Source organism: Nesoenas mayeri (genome assembly GCF_963082525.1).
Source record: "Nesoenas mayeri genome assembly, chromosome: Z".
NCBI classification, from domain to species: Eukaryota; Metazoa; Chordata; class Aves; order Columbiformes; family Columbidae; genus Nesoenas; species Nesoenas mayeri.
The window spans coordinates 41,412,620-41,434,597 of NC_137542.1; the positions used below are offsets into that span (position 1 = coordinate 41,412,620).

A 21,978-nucleotide genomic window follows, 5' to 3' on the forward strand; every position below is an offset into this window, starting at 1 on the left:
AGATTTACTTTCTAGTCTAATGTGGATCCTCAAGATTCTGGTATATAAGTAATCACAAGAGCAGAAAACTTTATTTGGAAATAAAGGAATTTTTTTTTGATAGTAAGTTAAGTGAATTATTTGACTGGTTATAAAATCCACATATTATTTCTAATAGTCTTGTTTTTTAATATTAGTATCATATTGTGTAATTACATTCCAGCAGACCACATTGTAGTAACAGTGCTTGATTTCACGTATACCCATAACGAACTGTGAGTTACCGCTCAAAATGCAGTCTAAATGTTCCGGAAGATATCAGGTCACTATTTACTTAGTTGTCAAAACTAGAAAATATGCTAGAAATTTTCAGGAAAGGAGCCAAGAATAAAGAAGAAAACATTCTGTCCCTGTATACATTGATGTGCAGCTCCTTCCCAAATGCTGTGGAATTGCAGAATAATTTAAGCTGGGAGAGATTTCAGGAGACCTGAAGTCCTGCTTCTTGCTCGAGGCAGGGTCAACTTGATGTTACATCAGACTGCACAATGCCTTGTTGTCTAACAGCTCCAGTGATGGACATTTCTCTGGGGAACCTGTTTCAGTATTTGGTCATTGTCCTCATTGTGTTGTTTTTTTTTTTTTAGTAGCTAAACGGAGTTTTTCTCAGTGCAAATTGTCTGTTGCTGCTGGTTCTTTTGCTATATATGACATAGATGAGTCTGTCTGCATGCAACCCCTTTGATTTTCATCTCCCTAAATTAGAAAAATGAGGTAGGAAAATTCATGAAGGCAAAATAGTGCTCAGATATGTGGAGGAGCTTCTGTAGAATTAGTGAATAAATGATAGTACTTTTCAGATGTCAAAAAGTAGACTGAAGGGGAATGTGACAAAGATGTATACGATGTGTGGGGTGACATGGAGAAGGTGAATACGGAATAATGGTTGCTCACTGTCTCTTCAGAAGCAAGAAGTAGGGGCCATCAAATAACCCAGTTGGCAGATGATTGAAAGCAAACAAACATATTCTTCAAAAACATGCAATTAGATTGTGCAACTGGTTGCTACAGCAGTGGGCTGTAATAGTTTATATAGATTCATAAAGCAGCTGAAAGAATTTGTGGAAGGAAAATCCCTCAATGACTTCTGCATGTGGAAACATCACATCTCATAATACTAAGACAGATCTGATACCACAGATTTTCAGAGGACAAATATGTGCTCTGAAGAATTGCCATTCTCCTTTTTTTTTACAGGCCCATAGGCCACTGGCATGGCCTGGGATGTGTCTCTGGCCTGAGAAAATATAGATGTTCTTAAATTTCATACCAGTAAGTCTTGTTTTTGAGGCTGCCTACTCCAGGTCAGAAGGTGGAACATTTCATTGACATCCAATGCAATGTTTCACAATAGGTGTGAGTCAATTACACATAATTTCTGCTGCTTTGGAAGCTGTTACTTATGTTTAAAACAGAAAATGTTACCATATCAAAAAGTGATTTTTGAATAGCTGTGTTGTTTACTTGGTTTTACTGTGTACTTGATAGATCTTTAATTAGCTTTGAATGTTTTAATTTTTAATAAGTCTGTTACATCTTCATGGCTTTGCACCGTTGTGTCTCCCAATTCTAGATATCTACAATAGCTAAGCTACAATAAGCTAAGAAAATATATATTATTATTTCTGGAAAGGTGCTTCAAAGATAAATTATCTGCTCAGTTCATATTCAGACAGCAGCTCATTCCATGTGTGAGTGCCATGTTGGTAGTTTAAAATACCCTGTTTTCTTTGGTAAAGATAGCGTGATTCTTTATGTGGTTTTCTACATGTGGTCTTTCTGAGGTACCCAGTGGTGTCATGGATGAGGAAAAAAAAAAAAAAGAAAAGCCTTTTGAGGTATGAGATTAGTGTTATTTCTGAAATCAAATCTAGACTTTAGAGACATCAGCCATGTTTGACTGTATGTTCAGGTTTTAGTAAGGGTCAGCATTTACATCTCCTTTAGTATGTGCTAATAGCTATAAAACAAGCACACAATGATTTTGTGGTTAGTATACCTACTAATCAATAGGCAGGCCAGAATTACTGTCTTGGTCTAAGTTTATTATATGGTTTTGGGGCCTCTCCTAGATAACTTTTAATCTCCACTGCTGCAGTGACTAATGCTGAGGATCATTTCCAGAAAATTATTTTCTCTAAGGCTTCCTTGTAGAATTCCTGATTGTAAATCGCAAAACTGCATTCCCATGCCAGACTTCTGTAGCCTTCTAAAGGAAAAAAAAATTCCTTGCTCTCCCTATTGTCTAAATATGAACCCTTAGGCTGGATGCTGTTCTGACACCTTTTTCATCAGGGAAATTGTATCTTCAAACCAGAAATGGATCTAGCATTCACTTTACAAACAGGGAGCATCTTAATTGCTCTGGCAGATACTGTCTGGTTTGTCTTTTTTATCTGTAAGTTCATTGAACCTATCATTTGCAATAATTACGAGGAATTCTTCCCTTCTGGTCTCATCTAAGAGCTCTTGTACTGTACTGAAACGGTTTTAATTAGAATCTCTGAGGACCAGTTCCCCAGCCAAATCTCAGAAACAGTACTATCATGCTCGTCTTTTAGTTACTGTTTATCTTATTCTAATTGAAATATCATTTTTTTTTTTCCGAGATTGTTTTCTCTTTCAGTTGGAGAGTCCTCTTCATAATTTCCTGTGAAGTTTCTCTAATTTGATTTGCAGTCCCATATTCAACTTCTGTATCCATGCTGGTGGTTTGTATCTGACTCATTAGGCAGTCTTTCTTTAAATGGAGTATTACTGGAGTTTTGGTTTATTTATGTCATCTGTATGTACATGTTTGGCTAGTGTTTATAGCAATATTCAATATATGCTGCATTGTGCTTTGTCCCTCTTGCTGCTAATCTTCTACCTTTTGATCAGTAGAGAAAGTGTTATAATTTGCCTATCCCTCAGAAGCATCAATTCTGTTTTATCTTAGATCTCTCTCCAGCTTCTTACTTCCTTGCTTTACTAAAAAGAGTTCAGATTATTTTTCTTTTGTAATACCATCTAAGATCCAGCCATTTTTCTGTACTTACACAGTTAAAAAGCTCATTTGGGCTTTTACATTATGCAGTTCAAACGAAATCTTTTGCCTTGCTACTTTGTCTTGCTCACATTCATTCAAAAAAAACCATTGTGAATATGATTCTTATGGCCTATCATTTTGATTGCGTCACTTTTCTAGGTGTATGCTATTACTTTTCATGGGCTCTAAGATCTGTGGTGTGTTTGCTCAGTGACTGAACTGTATGTCTGGCAAAAGGGAGATTATTGTCCACAATCCCTAACAGTTGTTATGCATGACCATAGAAGATAAATTCTCGTGGAAGATCCATTAAAATGAACAGGACCTCACATTGCACAAGATCCTCCAAAGTGAACAAGAAAACACAGCAGCTTGGCTTTCTGTATGTCGTGTATAAACATGCACCTGAGGAAATCCTCAAGCAAAATAGAGAGTGCTTCACTTGTGTTTCTCAGCTTGCCTGAACCTTACACTTTTTGGTTTCTTATGCTTTATTTTTCCTTTCCTCATCTTTCAGAAGAGAAAACGGGAAGTAAAATTAAGAGTGCCAGAGTGGTTGTCTTCTGCTATGACATCTCTTTAAAAGAGCTGAGCTAATTGTTTCCGCTATTAAGAAGGAAAAAGAGAACTGGAAATGAAAAGGCTGTCTGAGGTGTACACTGTAACACTGCTGGGTGCAAAACAAGTTGTTTGTGGAAAAGGACAGAGCATTCTAATCAGATCGTTTTAAGTAGTTGGTATCAATCAGTTTCTCAATAAAAGAGTTATTTGTCTTAGTAAATCCTTTTTATATTATATGGAAATACTCTGCCCTGCTGAGACCCCATCTGGAATATTGTGTCCAGTTCTGGGCCCCTCAGTTCAAGAAGGACAGGGAGAGGGTCCAGCGTAGGGCAACCAAGATGATTAAGGGAGTGGAGCACCTCCCTTATGAGGAAAGGCTGAGGGAGCTGGGTCTCTTTAGTTTGGAGAAGAGGAAACTGAGGGGTGACCTTATTAATGTTTATAAATATGTAAAGGGTGAGTGCCATGAGGATGGAGCCAGGCTCTTCTCGTTGGCAAACAATGATAGGACAAGGGGCAATGGGATCAAGCTGGAACACAAGAGGTTCCACTTAAATTTGAGAAAAAACTTCTTCTCAGTAAGGGTGACAGAGCACTGGAACAGGCTGCCCAGGGGAGTTGTGGAGTCTCCTTCTCTGGAGACATTCAAGACCCACCTGGACATGTTCCTGTGCAACCTCACCTAGGCGTTCCTGCTCCAGCAGGGGGATTGGACTAGATGATCTTCTGAGGTCCCTTCCAATCCCAAACATACTGTGATACTGTGATACTGTGTGAAAAGCAGTAGTGCTTTGCATTATTTACCAAAAAGGATAATGACAAGAAGTCCCACCCATAAAACAGTTTGTGTTCATCAATCTTGCACCATTCCAGGGTAAGCAGTTGGATATTCAGCAGTTTTGCTGTGTTCCTGTCCAATAAATAGAAAATTCATGACCTATTCTAAGCACCAGTCCCAACTCTATTGGAGCTTTATTTCTATTAATTCTGGAGAGTGATTAGAAATGTAGCTGGTCCTAAAAGAGAAATATCAGTCAATGCATTTTTCATTTTGCACATTGTATGATGTGCTGTTGTGCCACAGGTGCATTTGAAAACAGTAAAAGAAATAGATTGAAAAATATTCTGTAATAACAGTGTATATTTTCATACATATTTAGCTTCTTAATGGTTAACTACAGTTTATTCTGCAGTAATTCATAACTGCATAAAATATTATAGTCCACAGATTCGTTTTCTTTGTAATGAAATTGGTCTAATATAAAATAAAGGAAGTGACAAATCATGCTACCATTTTGCTAATATCTCTGAAAGTAATTCATTTAAACCAAAATGAAACTGAATCAGCTAATACGTTTTAGTAGCTGCACCATATATGCTAGCAATATGCTACTCCATAATGCCCTCTACAACAACCCTGATGCAGAACTAATTGTTTCCCAGTGTCCTTCTCGAGTTTGTTAGTCAAATAGTAACATGTCTTACAATTTGTCTGAAGCGTATATGGTGACTACATAGCCAGCATGGTTATGCTGATTGATCAGATGTCTGATGTTTGTTGGAATTGGTATTTTGTGGAAATATAGTGTCCTGAGGACACACAGCTCTCCGTTAGCTTCCTTCAGAAATTATAAATAAAGTAATATCCTGAGATAATCCTTTCACATACTAAATATTCTTCTAAGTTGTGAGGGCCTTGGCTGAGAGATTAAAAATTTCACGTGGTGAGGGTGGACGTCACTGATGTGTATTTTATGGCACTGATATGTATTTCCTTTTATTTTGGAAAGCAGACTTAAGGTAACACCCTGACTTAACTAATCAGACTGTACACATACATTTGTAAAAGAAAAAAAAAAGTATATGGGCTGTTCTGGTTTGTATTCTTATACTAGTTGCGAAAAATATATATATATATATTCACACTGGTGAATACAGTGATCTCAGTGTAAACTGGTTTCCTGCAGGATGTAATGGCTTCATTTAAGGTGGTCTTCAGGAGCGTAATGGCAAAAAAACCACAAAACACTGAAAGACCGCTGTTGCTGCTCTTCAGTTTTATTCGGGTTGCCCTGTAAATTCTCAAATGGAATAAATAAATTCAGCATGGGCTACAGTTGTATTTGTCCTGTATTTGATAATGCCTCCTGTGCAGATTATGAGTCTTCATTGCTGTAAGATACAGAGTAGTTTCAGTATGTCAGAGGGAAAGTGCTATGAAAACACTGAACAGTGTTTATAAATATATTGCAGTTTGAACAGAGCATGTGCTTTCTGAACAAAGCCAAAGTTTATCCCTTATATCTGCATTTTAATTCTCACTCTATTTAATGAAACTATTAGCCTCTGTATATCACTTGGTTGTGCTTATCAAAGTACACTGGTAGGTCCCAGTCCATGAGTCTTTCTGGTACTTTCAGTCAAAAAAACCCCTCTTGTTAAAAATATTATTCACTAAGGAGAAACTGGTAAATGTAGAACCTTGCTTGTAGTTTGGTGTTGTCATTAGATAAGCATGCTATTAGTGTGAAATAGAAAGACAAAACGCAAATTTGTTTAGGGGCAGTTTTTCCTGTCCATGTAAGAAATATACAGTTTATTGCAGTTACGTCTCATGGCTTACTTCTGAAGAGATGTGTGAAATGAATGGATCATTCCACACTCAGCATGCAAGCAGAATTAGACTCTGTGTCCCTCTATTATTAATGAGATTTGTGTGTGTATGTATGTGTATCCTGTTTAATTAATCAATATTATAAAAATAAAAGTCTGGACTCAGCACAAAGTTTTTTATTTTTAAAAAAGTAGTTGGCATGCAGTATCACTTGAGTCCAATAAGACGGATAAAAATGTTTTCGATGGGTAAGTGGACACATAGTTAATGAGTATTTTGGTGAGTAATAAACTCCTTATTAGTGTTTTGACGAGTTGACTGGTTTTTGCACTCTTTTTTCACAGCACACGAATTAAGGCACATTGCAGAGTTTTGCTACCAAAATAAAGAAATTTATTTTACTAAGACAAAGTTTAACTTATATCCTGCAAACTAAATACTATTTGGGAGTAATTTTCAAACGCTGGTATATTCAGTAGACAGAATGAATAGATTTTGTTGCTTATTTGGAATTCTGGGAATAAACTGAAGTGGTATTTTTTGAAATATTCTGTGATGTTAATTTTGAGAGTTGATGGCAAGTCAGAGATTGAGAAATATACAGTCTTTGCACTAAATCAGGTTATGACCACCTTGGAATTTATGTTGTCTTATCCTGAGCTAGAGATGCTTAAAGGCTGTTTCAGTGTTCCAGTTAGAGCCCTCTTCTTACTGAACTTAAAATCCAGACAGTGGCTGCACCTAAGGTTTATGGTAGTTCCAGAAAATAAATGGATCATAAAATTTACACTGATTGGTACTAATATTTACAAGTAGTGTGTTGCTAGGGAAAAATATGTTTAATAAAAGGAAAACAAAAAACCAAAATAAAACAAACAAGGCAAGCATATATTAAATAATGGTAATGTGTGTATATATTTTTGAGTTTTACCATGTGAGCTTTTTTATTATATGGTTTCAAATTTCAGGAGAACTGAGAATTATGTCCTTTGTTTTTAGGGTACGAAAGAATTTCATTTCTCTTTATAGTTAGCAATAGTGCTACTTAAAGCAGCAAAATATAAAGAATGACAGAATTTGTCAGTGGTTAAATTAATAAGAGTTATCTTAATCCTACTGATGTAGACACTTTCTGGTTTGTATCACTGCAGGCTCAAGCCCTGTCTTTTATTTAAATAAAATCCAGGAGACTATATGTCATGTTCTCCAGTACTTCAATTATCATACTGATTTGTTTGTGTTCATTAGAGGTACTGCTTTTTCTCCTAGGACAAGAAGGACAAAGTCTCAAGATTTGACACCATACGTCATTCCATAGCTGGAATTATAAGGTCTCCAAAATCCGTGTTGGGCTCATCGTCAGTAAGTAGTATCAATAATGTAGTGTTATACTACATTCTATTACTTTTACAGTATAAGTAGGATTTTTTTTTTTTTTATGAAGCATCATACATTTCCATCCACATGGACAAAAATTATATTAAAATAATTGTATAAAAACACTGTTCTGATTGATCAGCAGACCTGATAATATCATGGCATAATAGTATGTCAGAACAACTTGTTGCACTTAGGCCAAAAAAGGTAATTTGTATGTTCTTTGCATCTGCCAAACAGGTGCTATACTTTGAGAGTATTCTCCCCAGTGAGTCTGATTTACTGGAAATGAACTGCGTTATCATATTCTGTAGTAGGAGATGGTCATTCATATCTTAACCCGTTGTTGCAATAATCATATTCCACATACTTGTTATAAAGGCATCAGTATATATGCATATTATTACTGCTACTACTACTGCTTCCTCAATTACTGGTACTACTTAAGTAATTAGACATTATACCTCTTGCTTTGATCCCCATTAAAAATGGTCGTTAGGTATCTCTTACTTCTATTTGGCTTTTGTTCAGGTTCCCTAATAAATGAAGAAACATTCTTGTTTCTTTTGCCTTTGTATTATCTCTGTTTGTTTTCAAAAGCTTGGAATACTAGTTAGAAAGCTACTACCTTCTTAGGTGCCAGATTTTACTTGGAAACCTTCCTCCTGTGTTTTCCTGAAGTGGAAGTTGTGATCACCCCAACCCTCCCAGCAACAACAACAACAAAAACATAAAAAACAACCAACCAAAAACAAAAACAAACCACAACAAGAAAACCCCAACCAAAAAACAAACAAGAAAAATAGCCCCCCAAAAGTTGGACAGAATTAAAAAAGAACATTTTTAAACTGTGTTTTAATTGTGATCTTGTCACGTGAAACATTAGGTCAAAATAGCATTTTTGAGGAAACTTCAGAATTAATGGGCCTTCTATTTTATGCTACAGGTTTGCTTCCAAGGACCCAGTAAAAGACCTGGTAGACTTTATTAAGCTATACAATATTCAGAATGTGTGAAAGAGATTACAATTGCACATATACACGTACATATATGTATATATACATAGGAAAATTGTATAGTGAAGAAGAAATTGAATAATATATATGATAATGAGATAAAATTAGAATAGGAAGGCTGTTCTTATGAAAAATGTGAAAGTTGCATGGCATATTTGAAATGTAATAGGAAATATCCTGCTAAAATATTGAAGTATCTTAGGAGGTAAACAAGGTAAACAGTCTTTACATTATCATGGCTTTTCGTTTACAAAACTTCTAATTGATGTAAAAGTGCAACTTTTCGTGATAAAAGCATATTAAAAAATATATTGATCTGACTGCTGTTCTTTGTGCAAGTGAGGCATAGCCTTCAACTTTCTCTATTTGTGTGTATTATACAACTTGTTATAAATTTTTTTAAAAAGAAAAATATACTACCTAAAACTGCCTCAGAGAAAAAACTTCAAAAGAAGATCCAGACGGAACATTTAAGATTAAATCAGGGGAAGCCAATGTTAAAATTTGCATTGGCTCTGATTAAAGTGTCATTTAAAATAGCCTGTGTGCCTTATTTTGATTTTCATTCCAATCTATATCCATGGATGACGGTGTAAACCTGCATGCAGATATATGGTAGGTGGGATTGCTGAAGCCCTGGAATATGTTTGGGAGAAGTAATATTGGAATTGGGTCAATTGAGGCAGAAAGTAAAATCTGAATAACAGGTGTAGTCTTATTACCTATTACTTAAATGAGCTTCAAAGTCAGATTCTATAAACCGATCAATTTTCATATTTGCTTTGTGTTATGATTTAGCAATTTTTTGTATGTTGGAAAACTTAACCATGCCTATACAGCTAAAATTTGCTTTACAAATTAATACCTAGGTCTTAATGTAGTCAACTGCTTGGCTTTTTCCTGATAACCATGCTTATTGCTGTATGTATAAACTGGTACTTAAAATTTGTTACCACCAGAGTATTTGAAGTTATTATAAGTGTATTATAAATTAATAATAACATACATTAAAGAATTTGTTATTGTTTTAAATAGACCAATACAAGAAAGGATCTCGAAACAGAGTAGTAAAAGTGCAAATACTGATTCTCTGAGAGAGCAGACTAAAAATATTATGTTAATTACCTGTTTTCATGTTATATGTTTTAAGTATATTGAAACTTTAAAAGTGGAGCCATATCTTGCTTTAAATGTAATACTATTCTGAAAACACCATCCCGTATTTAATTGGTGGGAGAAGCTGATTTTTGTGTCTAATTAGATAAAACAAATTTTCATCTGAAGAAAGTCGTGGAGAAACCATACACTTCCAAAAGCAGCCAGAAGTTTAACTGTTACTTTTGTGTCGGTACTTTAATTATTTACATGTTCTCAGAGTAAGAAGGTAGAGGGTAAGACCGGGAAAAAGTATAATTTGAAGAGAAAACAGCAAGGTTGAAGATTCAAGTGGCTTCTCTTGGACAAAATACAAGCCAGTTTTCTATTCTAGCAAGATACATAAGTTTAATCGAATGAGGAGAGGAAACACAAGTAAAAGGGTAACTTTCATGTACCTGTAATGCAGTGTTAGGAATGAATGGAATGAATTGGCTCATGAACGCCACCTTCTGCAGTTCTGCTTATTCTTTTGGCACTGTGGCATTTGAGCTTGGCACAGACATCTGTTTTTGTTTATAGGATGATTTTTATTGTTTGTAGGATAATAGGTGGTATTATTGTTGGTTTCAGATAGTTTATTAACGTATGGGAAGGAGTCATGTACTCTGAGGCTAAAGACAGGATGTTTCACAGGGAATTGTCTCAAATTATCAACCTAAGCATGTTGCTTTACTTCCTTATCTGTGTCTGTGCCCCTTTTTTACACTGCTAGAGAAAACATATCTTGACAAAATATTTAGTTTGCTTAAAGATGGAAATTAAGGAAGTGCACAAAGTTTGAGCTCGGAATATATGTGTGGAAATACAATACTGAGTAAGCTGTTAGTTTAATAAAATACCATTCTCATTGTTATGATCTTTTAATTGACTGTAAATAGAAAAAATATGTCATTATTTGGAGTTAGAAATTGTACTCTGCTTTTTGCTCAACTTTTCTCTAGAAGAAGGGCAGCAGCTGGGGACTGCTTCATTTTACTGTTGGAAAAAAACTGCTGTTTCAATGGGTTGTTAAATAGGAAGAGAGAAGGGGCCTCAGAATAAGTAAAGAGGACAGTACTAGGTTGACGAGGAATGTGGCGAAGTATATGAGGGCAATTCCCTCCTCTCAGAAGGAAAAATGTGACGAAGTATATAAGGGCACACACCCCTTGGCTTAATTGTTTATTTTTAGCTTCCAGTGAAATTAAAACAAAAATCTTAGAAAAATATTTCTTTGTTTAAGCTGTCGAATCACTAAGTGCTTCTGTGTGTACATATAAATGAGCAAAAAACTGTAAAACATCAAGGCCTAGAAGGCAAACTTGTTCTTTCAGGTGTCTAATTAGTTGTATTTAGTTGCTTAGTGATATTTGAACTCAGTAAAGTTTAAAATAAAGAGATGGGAGATTAATTTTGTGTGGGTAGCTTTACTTTCTGTCTTCCTTAAAGACTAACCTTTCTTATATTTAAACCATATAATTCTAACTATGAAATCCAATAGAAACATTAGTACTAAGTGGTGTAAACTGAGTTGAAATCAATATTAAAATTATTATGTATCTTACATTTGTAGTGTTATTTCAGGGCTTTCAGCTATGTTTTCTTCCATAGCCAGTCAGAGTGAATATTGTATCATACAGAAAATATGTTGGAGGCGGAAGTCTTGTTCATAAAAATAGTGCAATTTTAATAACACCACAAACATGAATAATTATCGATTGTTTCATCAGAGGAACCACCTAGATTATGATTACTCCGTAGTATAAGACAAAAAGTAAAGGTGATGTAAGATACGAGACAATCAGCAGAGAATACCTTGTGCAATTTTCATTGTTTCATTCTGAAGTAATAAATATTTGTTTAAACAAATTTAAAGGAAGAGGGATGATTGACGTTATTGTCATAATCAATGCTGTAGTTAGCAATGTCTAAAGTGTTCTGGTTCTATTCCATAAGCTCTTTCTCTGTGAAAAAGGCTTTTAAGATGTTTTATTCTGGGTGTGATCATGATGGTCTGAACAGTGACTCAGACTTGACCAAGTTCAGACATAAACAGCTGTTATTTTCTGGTGGCTTCCTCTTTAGTATGCTATAAAATGGGTTACATGTCGGATATTTTATGTTTTTTAAAGCTTCATTTGTGAAGACTATGAACTAATTTATTGACCCTGAACTGTCCTTTTTCCTTAGGAACATTTCCTCTGGAGTAGAAATGTGTTTCTGCAGCAAAGGCTTTCCCACTCTGAACCTGTTAACATTTCTTGATAGCATATCAGATGCCTGGGTTTTCTTGCGAGTCAAACTCGGCATCTTTGAACAATAAATGTTCGAGTACATAATGTTGTCTAACATTTTCAAAGCTTATTTTTTTCTTTTAGGAATTCCTGAAATAGAATGGCTTCTTTTCATTTAACATTGGTAGACAGCTCTTATCTGAGATGTATTTAAATTGATGAAACTGAACTATATGACTGCCTTCTTGACCAAACAGTGTCTTAGGCTTTTTGTATGTTACTCTACTGATAAACATAGTACTGTGGAGTACAACTTTTACTCCTAAAAGCTCTTGGCTGTGTACTTTCTGTTTAGGCTGTTCTTATTTATTACATAGCGTTTCCTAGATCACAATCTCTAATAGAGCAGAATCTGTAACAGAGCATACTTGCTCTTTGTAGTGATGAGTCTGTTGGTTAGAGTGCTGGCATCAAATCTCATGTCTGAAATTATCCCTGATAGGGTCTCAGGGCTCTATACCCCAGTATTGATATTTGAGAATATGGGATTCTGTTAGGCTCTTAAATATGTTCTCCAGTTCTCCATCACGATCTGGGACTAAGCTAGACCTTCTTTTGATGTATAACTTAGCAAGGCAGGCAGGAACTGATGGACAAAGGCATTTTTATACCAGAAACTTTACTATGAAAGTGCTAAAGAATTACAGACAGTTTGAAACAAGAAAATCTGAATAGATTCCCTTTCTTGCATCTGCTCATTCCCACACTGAGAGTCTGAGATTATTCCTAGTGTTTTATGGCTAGGTAAGTCACCTTAACCTAAATGTCTCCCCAGGAAAACTTTAAATGTGCAGATAGCCTCCACTGTGCTCTTAGCTGCACCATGTCAAATTTTTCCCTTACATGCACTGATGGAGTGTTTCCCTTTCCCCATCCCCATAGGGGAAATATCATATCATCCTTCATGATACGAAGCAAACCTTTTTTTCATCACAGCAAAGCAGTAGGGGAGGTTAAATGCAGAGTTGTACGCTTTGTATCTGTTCAGTTGTACTTAGCTGTGGTGTGGGTCTTTGTGCTGTTATCTGAAATGCATTTCAGCAGGCTTGCCTGGGACACATTCAGGTATCTCTTCAACTCATGAGATGGTATGCACTGTGTTATTTTGTTCAGAGCTTTACCACTGTGGCAGTGAGGATTACTATAAGCTCTGGCACTAATGATTTAAAATGACATACAGCTTAAGTAAGGTCTTGTCTGTCTAGCCGTAACAAATAAATATGAAGTGGTCATTGAACAAAATATAAAGTTTTCCTCCTTTTTTTCTTAATGTAAGCTTGTTAAAATTAATATGTGAAATTGTAATTTGAATTTCGTTACCTTCTATTTATAGCCAGTAAAAATAATTTCTTGCAATATCTTTGCCTTTGAAAACTCTATACTCAAGTTCATAAGCACAATATACCCAGGTGTATATTCTGTGCTACAGTGTAAACCCTAGGAAAAATATCTCATAGAGCTATTAATTGTTTTGGGATGCAATTGGTAAATTCTGTGAAAACAGTTTATCCAATGCAAATGCTTTTTATAAATCAATTTCCTATAATTTTGTGTCTGAGAAGTTTCTAGATAAAGAAATGTTTCATTTTGAATTGTTATTAATAGCATGTCAGAATGTGTGAGAAAGAGTTGGTCAGTATGGATTAGGAAAAATAGCAGGCCAAGTGAAAAATATTAGATGGTTTTATGGATGTTTACATAAACTTCTGGTTTTTATGTATTAGTTATTTAGGTAATAGGAAAGAACATGATCATGATGCCTTTTGTGTAAATTTTATTTGTTAATCGAAATAAATAATTTAGATACAGAAATTATTGTTGTTTTATCATGCTTTTCTCGTACAAGTGAACTCTAAAAATGATCTGTTATAGTAACCTTTTTTTTCAATATTTTTCCAAAGTTCTTTGATGTAATATCAACCACTGAGAAACCATTGGCTGAGCAAGACTGGTATCATGGTGCCATTCCAAGAATAGAAGCCCAGGAGCTGTTAAAACAGCAAGGAGACTTCTTGGTGCGAGAGAGCCACGGGAAACCTGGTGAATATGTCCTTTCTGTGTTTTCAGATGGACAACGGAGACACTTTATCATACAATATGCTGATGTACGTCTCTGATATAGTACTGAATATTCAATGTTAGGAAGTTTATAATTTTAGCTAGACAATGTAGGATCTACATAATTTATTATGGCAAATGGCTTTAGCCTTTATGTGAAAATGTGAAAGCTATTGGAAATATTTCCGTCAGTGAAGAAATCAGGGGAAAAGGTCATTTTGGAAAACAAAAGAAAAATGTAAATAATGAGGTTATTTAACATCTTTTATCTTATATTGAAAAGCCAAGATATTTCTGTAAATGTTTTGAAATCCAGAACTTGTTACTAATAGTTTAGGCATATACATTGATTTATTTTGAAATCCATTTTCATACTTGGTGCTCATTAGGCAACTTTGAATTCAGACTTTAAAGATTGCATTGAATCCTCCTGAAAAATGGAAACATTTGTGGAGAAGAAAAGAATTTGTGTTAGTTTCTATACAGTTGGCTATTGTTTTGTTCAGTATAATAGGAATGCTTGTGAGTGTTGCACAACTTATTTGCTTCTAAGGACCAGAATTGCTCCCGTTGCAGCTCTCACTTAGGAAAAATTGGTCATTTTTAACACTATGCATTTTTTTAATATGCCTTTATCCAATTTATGTCTTTTTATTCCTCTTAGTGGATTACTTTTTTTTTTTTTTTAATGTTCTCATAAGATTACTAGAAGTTCTTTTTGAAATATGACATAGCAGGAAATAATTTTCAGTTTTGATTAAGTAATGCTGCCGAAACATAGCTCAGTCTGTTTTAATAAAATCTCCCTTTTACAGAAAAATTCTTGAATTTAGATGCATAATGATATTTACACTGAGGGAATTCCTCATCTAAATCTTCACCTAACATACCATGCCTGGGAGAGGTCAATATTGTGTACTGGATTTATTTCTTTTTTAGTGAGAGGTTATGATATTTTTCAAACTTCAAAGAAACTGGAAGGCTTCTGTAGGATCAGTGATTATGGTCACTTGTCCAGCTGGAGTTTTCATTAATTTTCACTTAAACTTTTCCTTAAATTTTTCCTTGTAGAAGTGAACCTTTACACAAAGTCAGTGTTTATTTTATTTTGATTTTATGACCTTAAAGTACTTTGATATGTCAGAGTGCTGAATAAGAAAATAGGAGCAATAAAATTACCTGTAACTAGACACAGTCTTATGAGATGCTTGGAGCTCCCTGATCCCAACACAGCAGAAATAAATGAACATTGGTGTGACTGAAATAATTTTCTGTAAATCTTTGTATGTGGCAAGTAAATCTTCCAAAAATGTAACTGGACTTTCAGATCAGTAAAAAAAGTTTGTGATTTTGGTGTTTGTTTTTTGTGGGTTTTTTTTTCAGTAAGTATTACTTTGAGGCCACCCTTGCCTACAAACTGACTCTTTTTGTATTGGTTTTTATACACATACACCCTCCCAAAAAATAAAAAATAAAAAAGTTATTTATTTTAGGTCACTAGATCTGTCTGTTTGTGAGTTTTCTGCATTTATTGTGGGAAAAGCATTAATTGTAAAAAAAGGAAAAGCTTATTAAACTCTTAGGAATGAGTTAGTAGACTGTTAGACTGGTATGGTCATAAAACAAAAGGGATTGTATTCATCGTTTTGGTAGGGAAGTTTGAGGAGGGTTTAGTGCAATTTGTTTGTTTACATTAGACTGAACAATGTCGTGTCAGGTCTCTGTGACTGGTCGAATCACACTCTTGGATCCCTCGCAGCTCCCCATATGGAGACAAAATATGTGTCCATATAAAATTTTTCTTCTAAATCAAATACTGAGTGCCAGAGTGGGACATACACCGGTTTTAACAGTGGTCCTTTAATTGCTTAAGTGTTCTCTCTCTGGTTTTACTATTATTTTAAAGGCTAATCTTAGTAAAACTATTTGTGTGATAAAACAGTTCATTGTTCAGCTTTAAGCATCAAAATTCATTGCAGTCATTCAAGGCTACTGTTGTTTTTCACCACTGCTTTTTTGACACTGCGCTATTTTCAAATTGTTTTTTGTTAGTGATTTTAATGGTCAGGATCCCAAGTAAATACACAGAATCAAACAAAACTATGTGCCCTGAAAGTCTTATATAGATGGTAGCATATGGGCACGCAGCTGATTCTGGGATGAGGAAATGCTAGACAATATTGGTCATTGTGCTAGAGAGACTCTTAGGACATCAGGTTTTTTGGGTCATCAGTACAGAAATATGAGGGACCTTATTTGAAAGGAATGGGAGCTAGTGTTACTGGTCAGTGAAAACTGAGTCACTATTTAATAAGTGAATGAAGTTCATCAGCAAAATAAACAACAAAAAGTATTCAGATTATGAAAACATTTTTATGATGGAGAACCAGGAATGTTAAAAATGATTGACATGACCAAGCTGTCCCTACTAACAGCAATAACATATTTCAGGAAGTTAGTGCTTTAACCTCTAAGGAAGATAAACTTATAATGTATTGTGCAAGGAATTTAACCCTGAGGGCTAGAAAGAAAAAAGTCTGCCTGCCAGTGGTAGAGGTTTTCGTTGCCTGGTTGTGTAAATGAAGTTGAATCATGGTCAGTGCTTTGAGTTTTTCAGTTGTAGTATATATTTATTGTTGCCTTTGTCAGGCTGGCTTATGGCAGTTCCTCTCTTTTGGGCAGAGGTAGGTGTTGAGTCTTGAATAGGATCAAGACTTTATCCTGTTTCCCAGTCAGCTGCACTGTATAATTTAAGACATTCCGGAGGATGAAATAAACACTTCCTTACTATTTTTTTCCCCATCACATGTATGGGCAAAGATAAGCAATGGAAATACATTTTTTGCCCCTTAACTCCTGAAAGAATGATATGTCATATCAGTCTTTACTAAGAAAATGCTTTGTGCTTCTAAGAAAATCTTAACAGATTCAGTTATCTACATTGTGTTCAATTGGGCATATGAAAAAAATAATTTCATGAAGAAGGAGGGGAGTAATTTTCTTTTGCCCAACTCCTCTATGAATTACATGCATGACCTATCTTCGGTTTAGCTGCTGTAAACTCTTCTAGTATGTACTCCTTATTAAAGACTAATCATACTCTGTGCCAGGGTTTTATTAATTTTATCAAATGTCGTAAGTGTGCTAATATCTGAGTAAGATAGTGTTACTTATCTCCTGTTTATTGTATTGACAGATGTTTATTTTTTGGTTTATTTTCTGTAATTGTTAGAACTTTAAGGAATTAGGAAGTTAGTGTTGTTTTTTTCTGGTTTAGAATATATTTGTTTCACTCTGTCCTATGTCTTTAAATTAAGAGTTTAAATAAATAAATTATTTTATCATGTTGCCTTAAATGAATGATACCATAATTATGCATTTATTAATTTATCATATTGCTAACTATCATTCCATTTAATTCAGTAGCAATGCTATTAAATAGATCAGGAAAGAAATCTAATTCTGTAAAGGTGAATGTATCTTTGTTGTGTTTCTAGTGAGGGAAGCTTGGTGATGCATTTTTGTGGTTTCTTGTTCGAGATATTGCTTGTAGAGAAAAAAAATATTTCTTTTTACCTCCATACAGAATCAGTATCGTTTTGAAGGAACTGGATTTCCAACTATTCCTCAGCTTATAGAACATCATTACACAACAAAGCAAGTTATTACAAAGAAATCAGGTGTTGTTCTGCTGAATCCCGTTGTTAAGGTAAAGTGTACATTCCAAGAACTCTGTTTAACTGAAAAGAATTTGGGGGGTTGTATTGTTATTTATTAAATGTTCCTAGCCAACTTCTCAGATTTTTCATTCTTGCTCGTTTTGTGACTCTGTTTTTCTGACCTTTTTCAACCTCTGCTCTATGCAACAGAGTCTTTTAAAATAACCTTCCATCCTTAAAATAAATCTTTAGTATCTTGAAAGAATGGCATTCAGCATCTCACAAAATATCCTCCTACTTTTCTTCTTGGTTTTCCATTTGATTTTCACTACCAAGTAATTGAAAGTAGTAGTTCATTGCCTATAAAGTTGTGATGAAGAAATTTTGTTAATAAATGGTGTTCTTGAAGTGGTAAAATTCTTATGAATTTGGAAGAGTTATGACAACTCTGTTTTCTTGCTATTTTATATCTCAGAAATAAGTTGTACAGACATGAAAAAAAATATAGCCATTCCAGCATCATTGCAAGTTGGAAATAAAAAATCCGTACTGCAAAAAGTCTTTCAGGAAGGAAATAAAAAGGGATGGAAATATTATACATTATCACTGTTTAGTAAGCTTAAGAGTCGCCTTGGCTTCTTCCAGTAGTTTTCCAGTTAATGTCTAGTTAGTTAATATTTCATTCTGTCAAGGCTTAAAGCAAAGCGTCAATAAACCATGGCAGATGCTCTCTGTTACTCCTTCACCCTCTCTCCACCCTCTCCTTTAGATTGGAAAGATTATAAGGAAGATAAGGAGGAAGGAGGAGAGACTTCAAGTTGAAAGGGTTTTTGAAGGCTTCACTAATGTTACTAATAAATAGAGAAAATAGACAAAATATACAAAACCAATCTTGAATGCTTGATATGCAGTTGGTGTCACTCCAGTGGCAGCGGAGCTGGGAGCTGGCGGCTGCAGCAGCTGCAGGGCCGGCACCCAGAAGTCCTGGGCGGGATTTCACAGCAAACTGGGAACTGGATTTCAGGGTTGCAGGGCCTGAGGCCTATACATCACAGGCACGCAGAGAGGGTCCTCTTTAGATGCCGGCTATGGTCGAAGAGAGCTAGACCCTCGTGATCACCATCTTATATAGGGGGTATGCTGATTATGGGATGGAATACTCAGTTGATCAGTTTTAGTCACCTGTTCTGTCCGCCCCTCCTGGCAAATATTCCCCTCTTAATTTTGGGATGCTATCAGAATTCTTAGCTGTCATAGCAGTAAATCTAAACATGAACTTCATTGCTCGCTTCAAGCACAGTGTCTGAAAAACATGCAGGTAAAATTTGGAAAAGTACAGTTACCTAGAAGAACTTAGCTGAAAGGAAAAATTCACTAAAAGAGAACTGATTGTTTTCTTAACAAAACCAGGACACATTGATAACTCACCTCTTTTCCACTTAAATATTTGCATTTTAACTGTAAGGCATTTATTGTTAATTCTGTTTTTTTTTTTAAATAAACTAGTTTCAGTCATGTGTATAGCACCTTGTTCTACAAAATTTTAGGAAGCACAACAATTTTTTATTTCAGAGTTAGTTTCTGACAACAAGGTCCTAGTTATTTTCTTCTAATAACCCTAAAAATTTAAAGCATATTCCCTTCCTCATAACTGACATGAATTTTTTACATTTAGCTATGCTTACCTGTTTAATATAATTTTAAAATTTTTAAAATGAGGTTTTTTAAATACACATTTTATGTTAATTTCTTGCTGACTACTAAATTGATACTTACTAGAAGGTAAAATATTGGTTAAATGCACTGTAGAACACATGAAAAAGCATAGGACCTTAATTTTGGTGTATGAATAATTGTATTTTGATATGAACTGTTTAAGCTAAAAATAAAGGGCTGTCAAACTCGAAATGAAATATTTTTAGATCTGTTTGCAAATTTTTGTCTTTTATAATGCTCTATTTGTTTTAAATGTTTAATGCTGCTTCCTGGATATTTTTTCCTGCCTTCGTGTAGTATACATACTGTGAGAGGAGCCCTGTTTTAGCAAATATAAAACTATAGTGTAGTATGTCATCTCTTCATTCTCTGCTGTTTACTTTGAAGACTTGGAGTTTCCATATTCCTGACATTTTTGTTTCATATTGCTATCATTTTTTTAATAAAGTTAGGTTTTAATTTAGGCATAGTTTTGTGTAACTGTGTATAGTCAAAGAATTTTTGTAGTACCTATACTATGGAAGAAATATGGTCCCAAATGACTTTCCTGATCATTTCTCCATTACTGTACTTGATCTCATGGCCTTTGAAGTGTAGATGCACATGGGAATAGTTTAAATACCTTCATGATAACCGTGAAACATGTATGATTGTGTGGTGGGCCCTTCCAGGACTTGGATCCATACCACTGGCACTACCTTCAGATGTATCATAACCTCCTTACAAAGAGATTGAAGACAATTTTTAAGACATACTTTTTAGCTTTTCTGCTGTCACTGGGTACAAAGTCAGTTTTTTGTCTTTTGTATTTTCAAAGGGAAAATTATGCAAGACCACTCCTTTTGGACTTGTTGACCTGAGTTAGTCTTAATATTAACCAAAATTCATTGAAATATAAGTATTCCCTTTACGTTCACACTAGTTTTATAACTAGAAAAGTAGTTTGACTGTTCAGGTTTCCCAGAGTGCTGCAAGTAATTGACATCTATCTAGAAAGTCTAATCAGGCTTCATTTATTTTGTCATATGAGATACTTCGAGCTGGTGTGCATCAGTCTTAATATTCAAGAGCATTTCCTTTAGGGTTGATGAACTTTTCAACTTTCATTCTGATGGGTGATGTGAAGTAATGGAAGGGATGTCCATGGTAATACTGACTGTTAGTGCTAAGAAGAGTTTTAGGTGACAGGAAAATTTATAGTTTTCCAAAACATATATATTACATATATTGTATGTGGGCTTTCAAGAATTTGTGAAATATGACTGAGTGTCTGATAGATGCTTACACATTGTGTAAACTAAACCCAATGTATAATATACTTAATACTTTATAACCAGCAGTTTGAACAAGACACTATCGAAATTTGAGTTATCTGGGTGATTTAAATTGCTTTAGAGCAGCTGTGTTCAAAACTACTTAAATTGTTTTGGTTTGTAATACCTTTCAGTCTGAGCTACAGTTTTGTGGTGATTTTAGTTCTCCCACCTGACAAAAACTAGCTTTTGGAAAAAAAAGTATTTAAGAACTAAGGAAAAGAGTGCTGTGTTATTTCCATTTTAATTTGCATGGAGCTCTGGTTTCTATCTGAGAAAGTGGGGACATTTTAACTTATTTTCAGAAATAACATATACACTGTGACACCTAGTGTTGAGAGTATTTTATGCATCATGTGCTATTATAAGAATATCTTTGATCATTTCCTTAAATTCATTTGACATCTGCAAAGACTGTTTTTCCTTTGTACATATTACATCTGCAGAGCAGCCTTTGATGTTTCGTGCAATCTTTAATCTATTTATGCAAATTGCTGTCCCTGTAATAACCTATTTAGAAAGTGAAAGTTAAATATGGCAGAGAACTTTGCAGAAAAAAAAATATGCTACATAGTTTGTTTTTGCTTTCCTTCGTTCCCACAGTGATTCATCCTCCTTTACCATATTAGTAAAATTAGCGTTCACCTTCTGTGACGCTGCCCTTGAAAGGAACACTCTTAATAGTGTCGCAAAAGGCCTGTCCTGTGTCCCATTTCATGTAGACCAAATCTGCCTGCTTGAAATTTTAATGATGCTGTAATAATAGAATTCAAATTCGAAAAACTGAAGTCATTAAAAAGTGCAAGTGATTTCTTTAATGGAAAACTTTCATATGTATTTATAACCTTTTTGAAAAAATGCACGTTATGTTCTTCAATTTATTATTGATGGAATGACTGGTATGTAAAGCCCTTGCGGAACCTCAATGCATACTCAAGGACTTCTTTAGTAGAAATGCTATTTTAGCCATATAAAATATATTTTAAATTTCTAACATCTTTGACCTCATGTTGTGGAGTTTATTAAATTTTCTGAAATATATTTTTACATTGTGGATATGCTTCAGTTTGACTTCAAGAACAGAGAATCATCAAGGAAATAATGAATATTATTTTTATTTGGATATGTATGCATTAATGTTTTCGCTTCTATCGGAAGCTAAT

The 21,978-nt window shown here is 34.6% G+C and overlaps 1 protein-coding gene across 2 annotated transcripts in view; it reads left to right on the forward strand.

Annotated features, from left to right (window-relative positions):
• FER (FER tyrosine kinase) overlaps positions 1 to 21,978 on the forward strand; it is a 159,806-nt gene that overhangs the window by 65,716 nt on the left and 72,112 nt on the right. For both annotated transcript variants that reach the window (XM_080363145.1, XM_080363146.1), the window contains exons 11-13: positions 7,515 to 7,607; positions 13,971 to 14,174; positions 17,714 to 17,836. In XM_080363145.1, the coding sequence (XP_080219271.1) occupies positions 7,515 to 7,607; positions 13,971 to 14,174; positions 17,714 to 17,836 (420 nt within the window). The remainder of the gene's footprint in view (positions 1 to 7,514; positions 7,608 to 13,970; positions 14,175 to 17,713; positions 17,837 to 21,978) is intronic.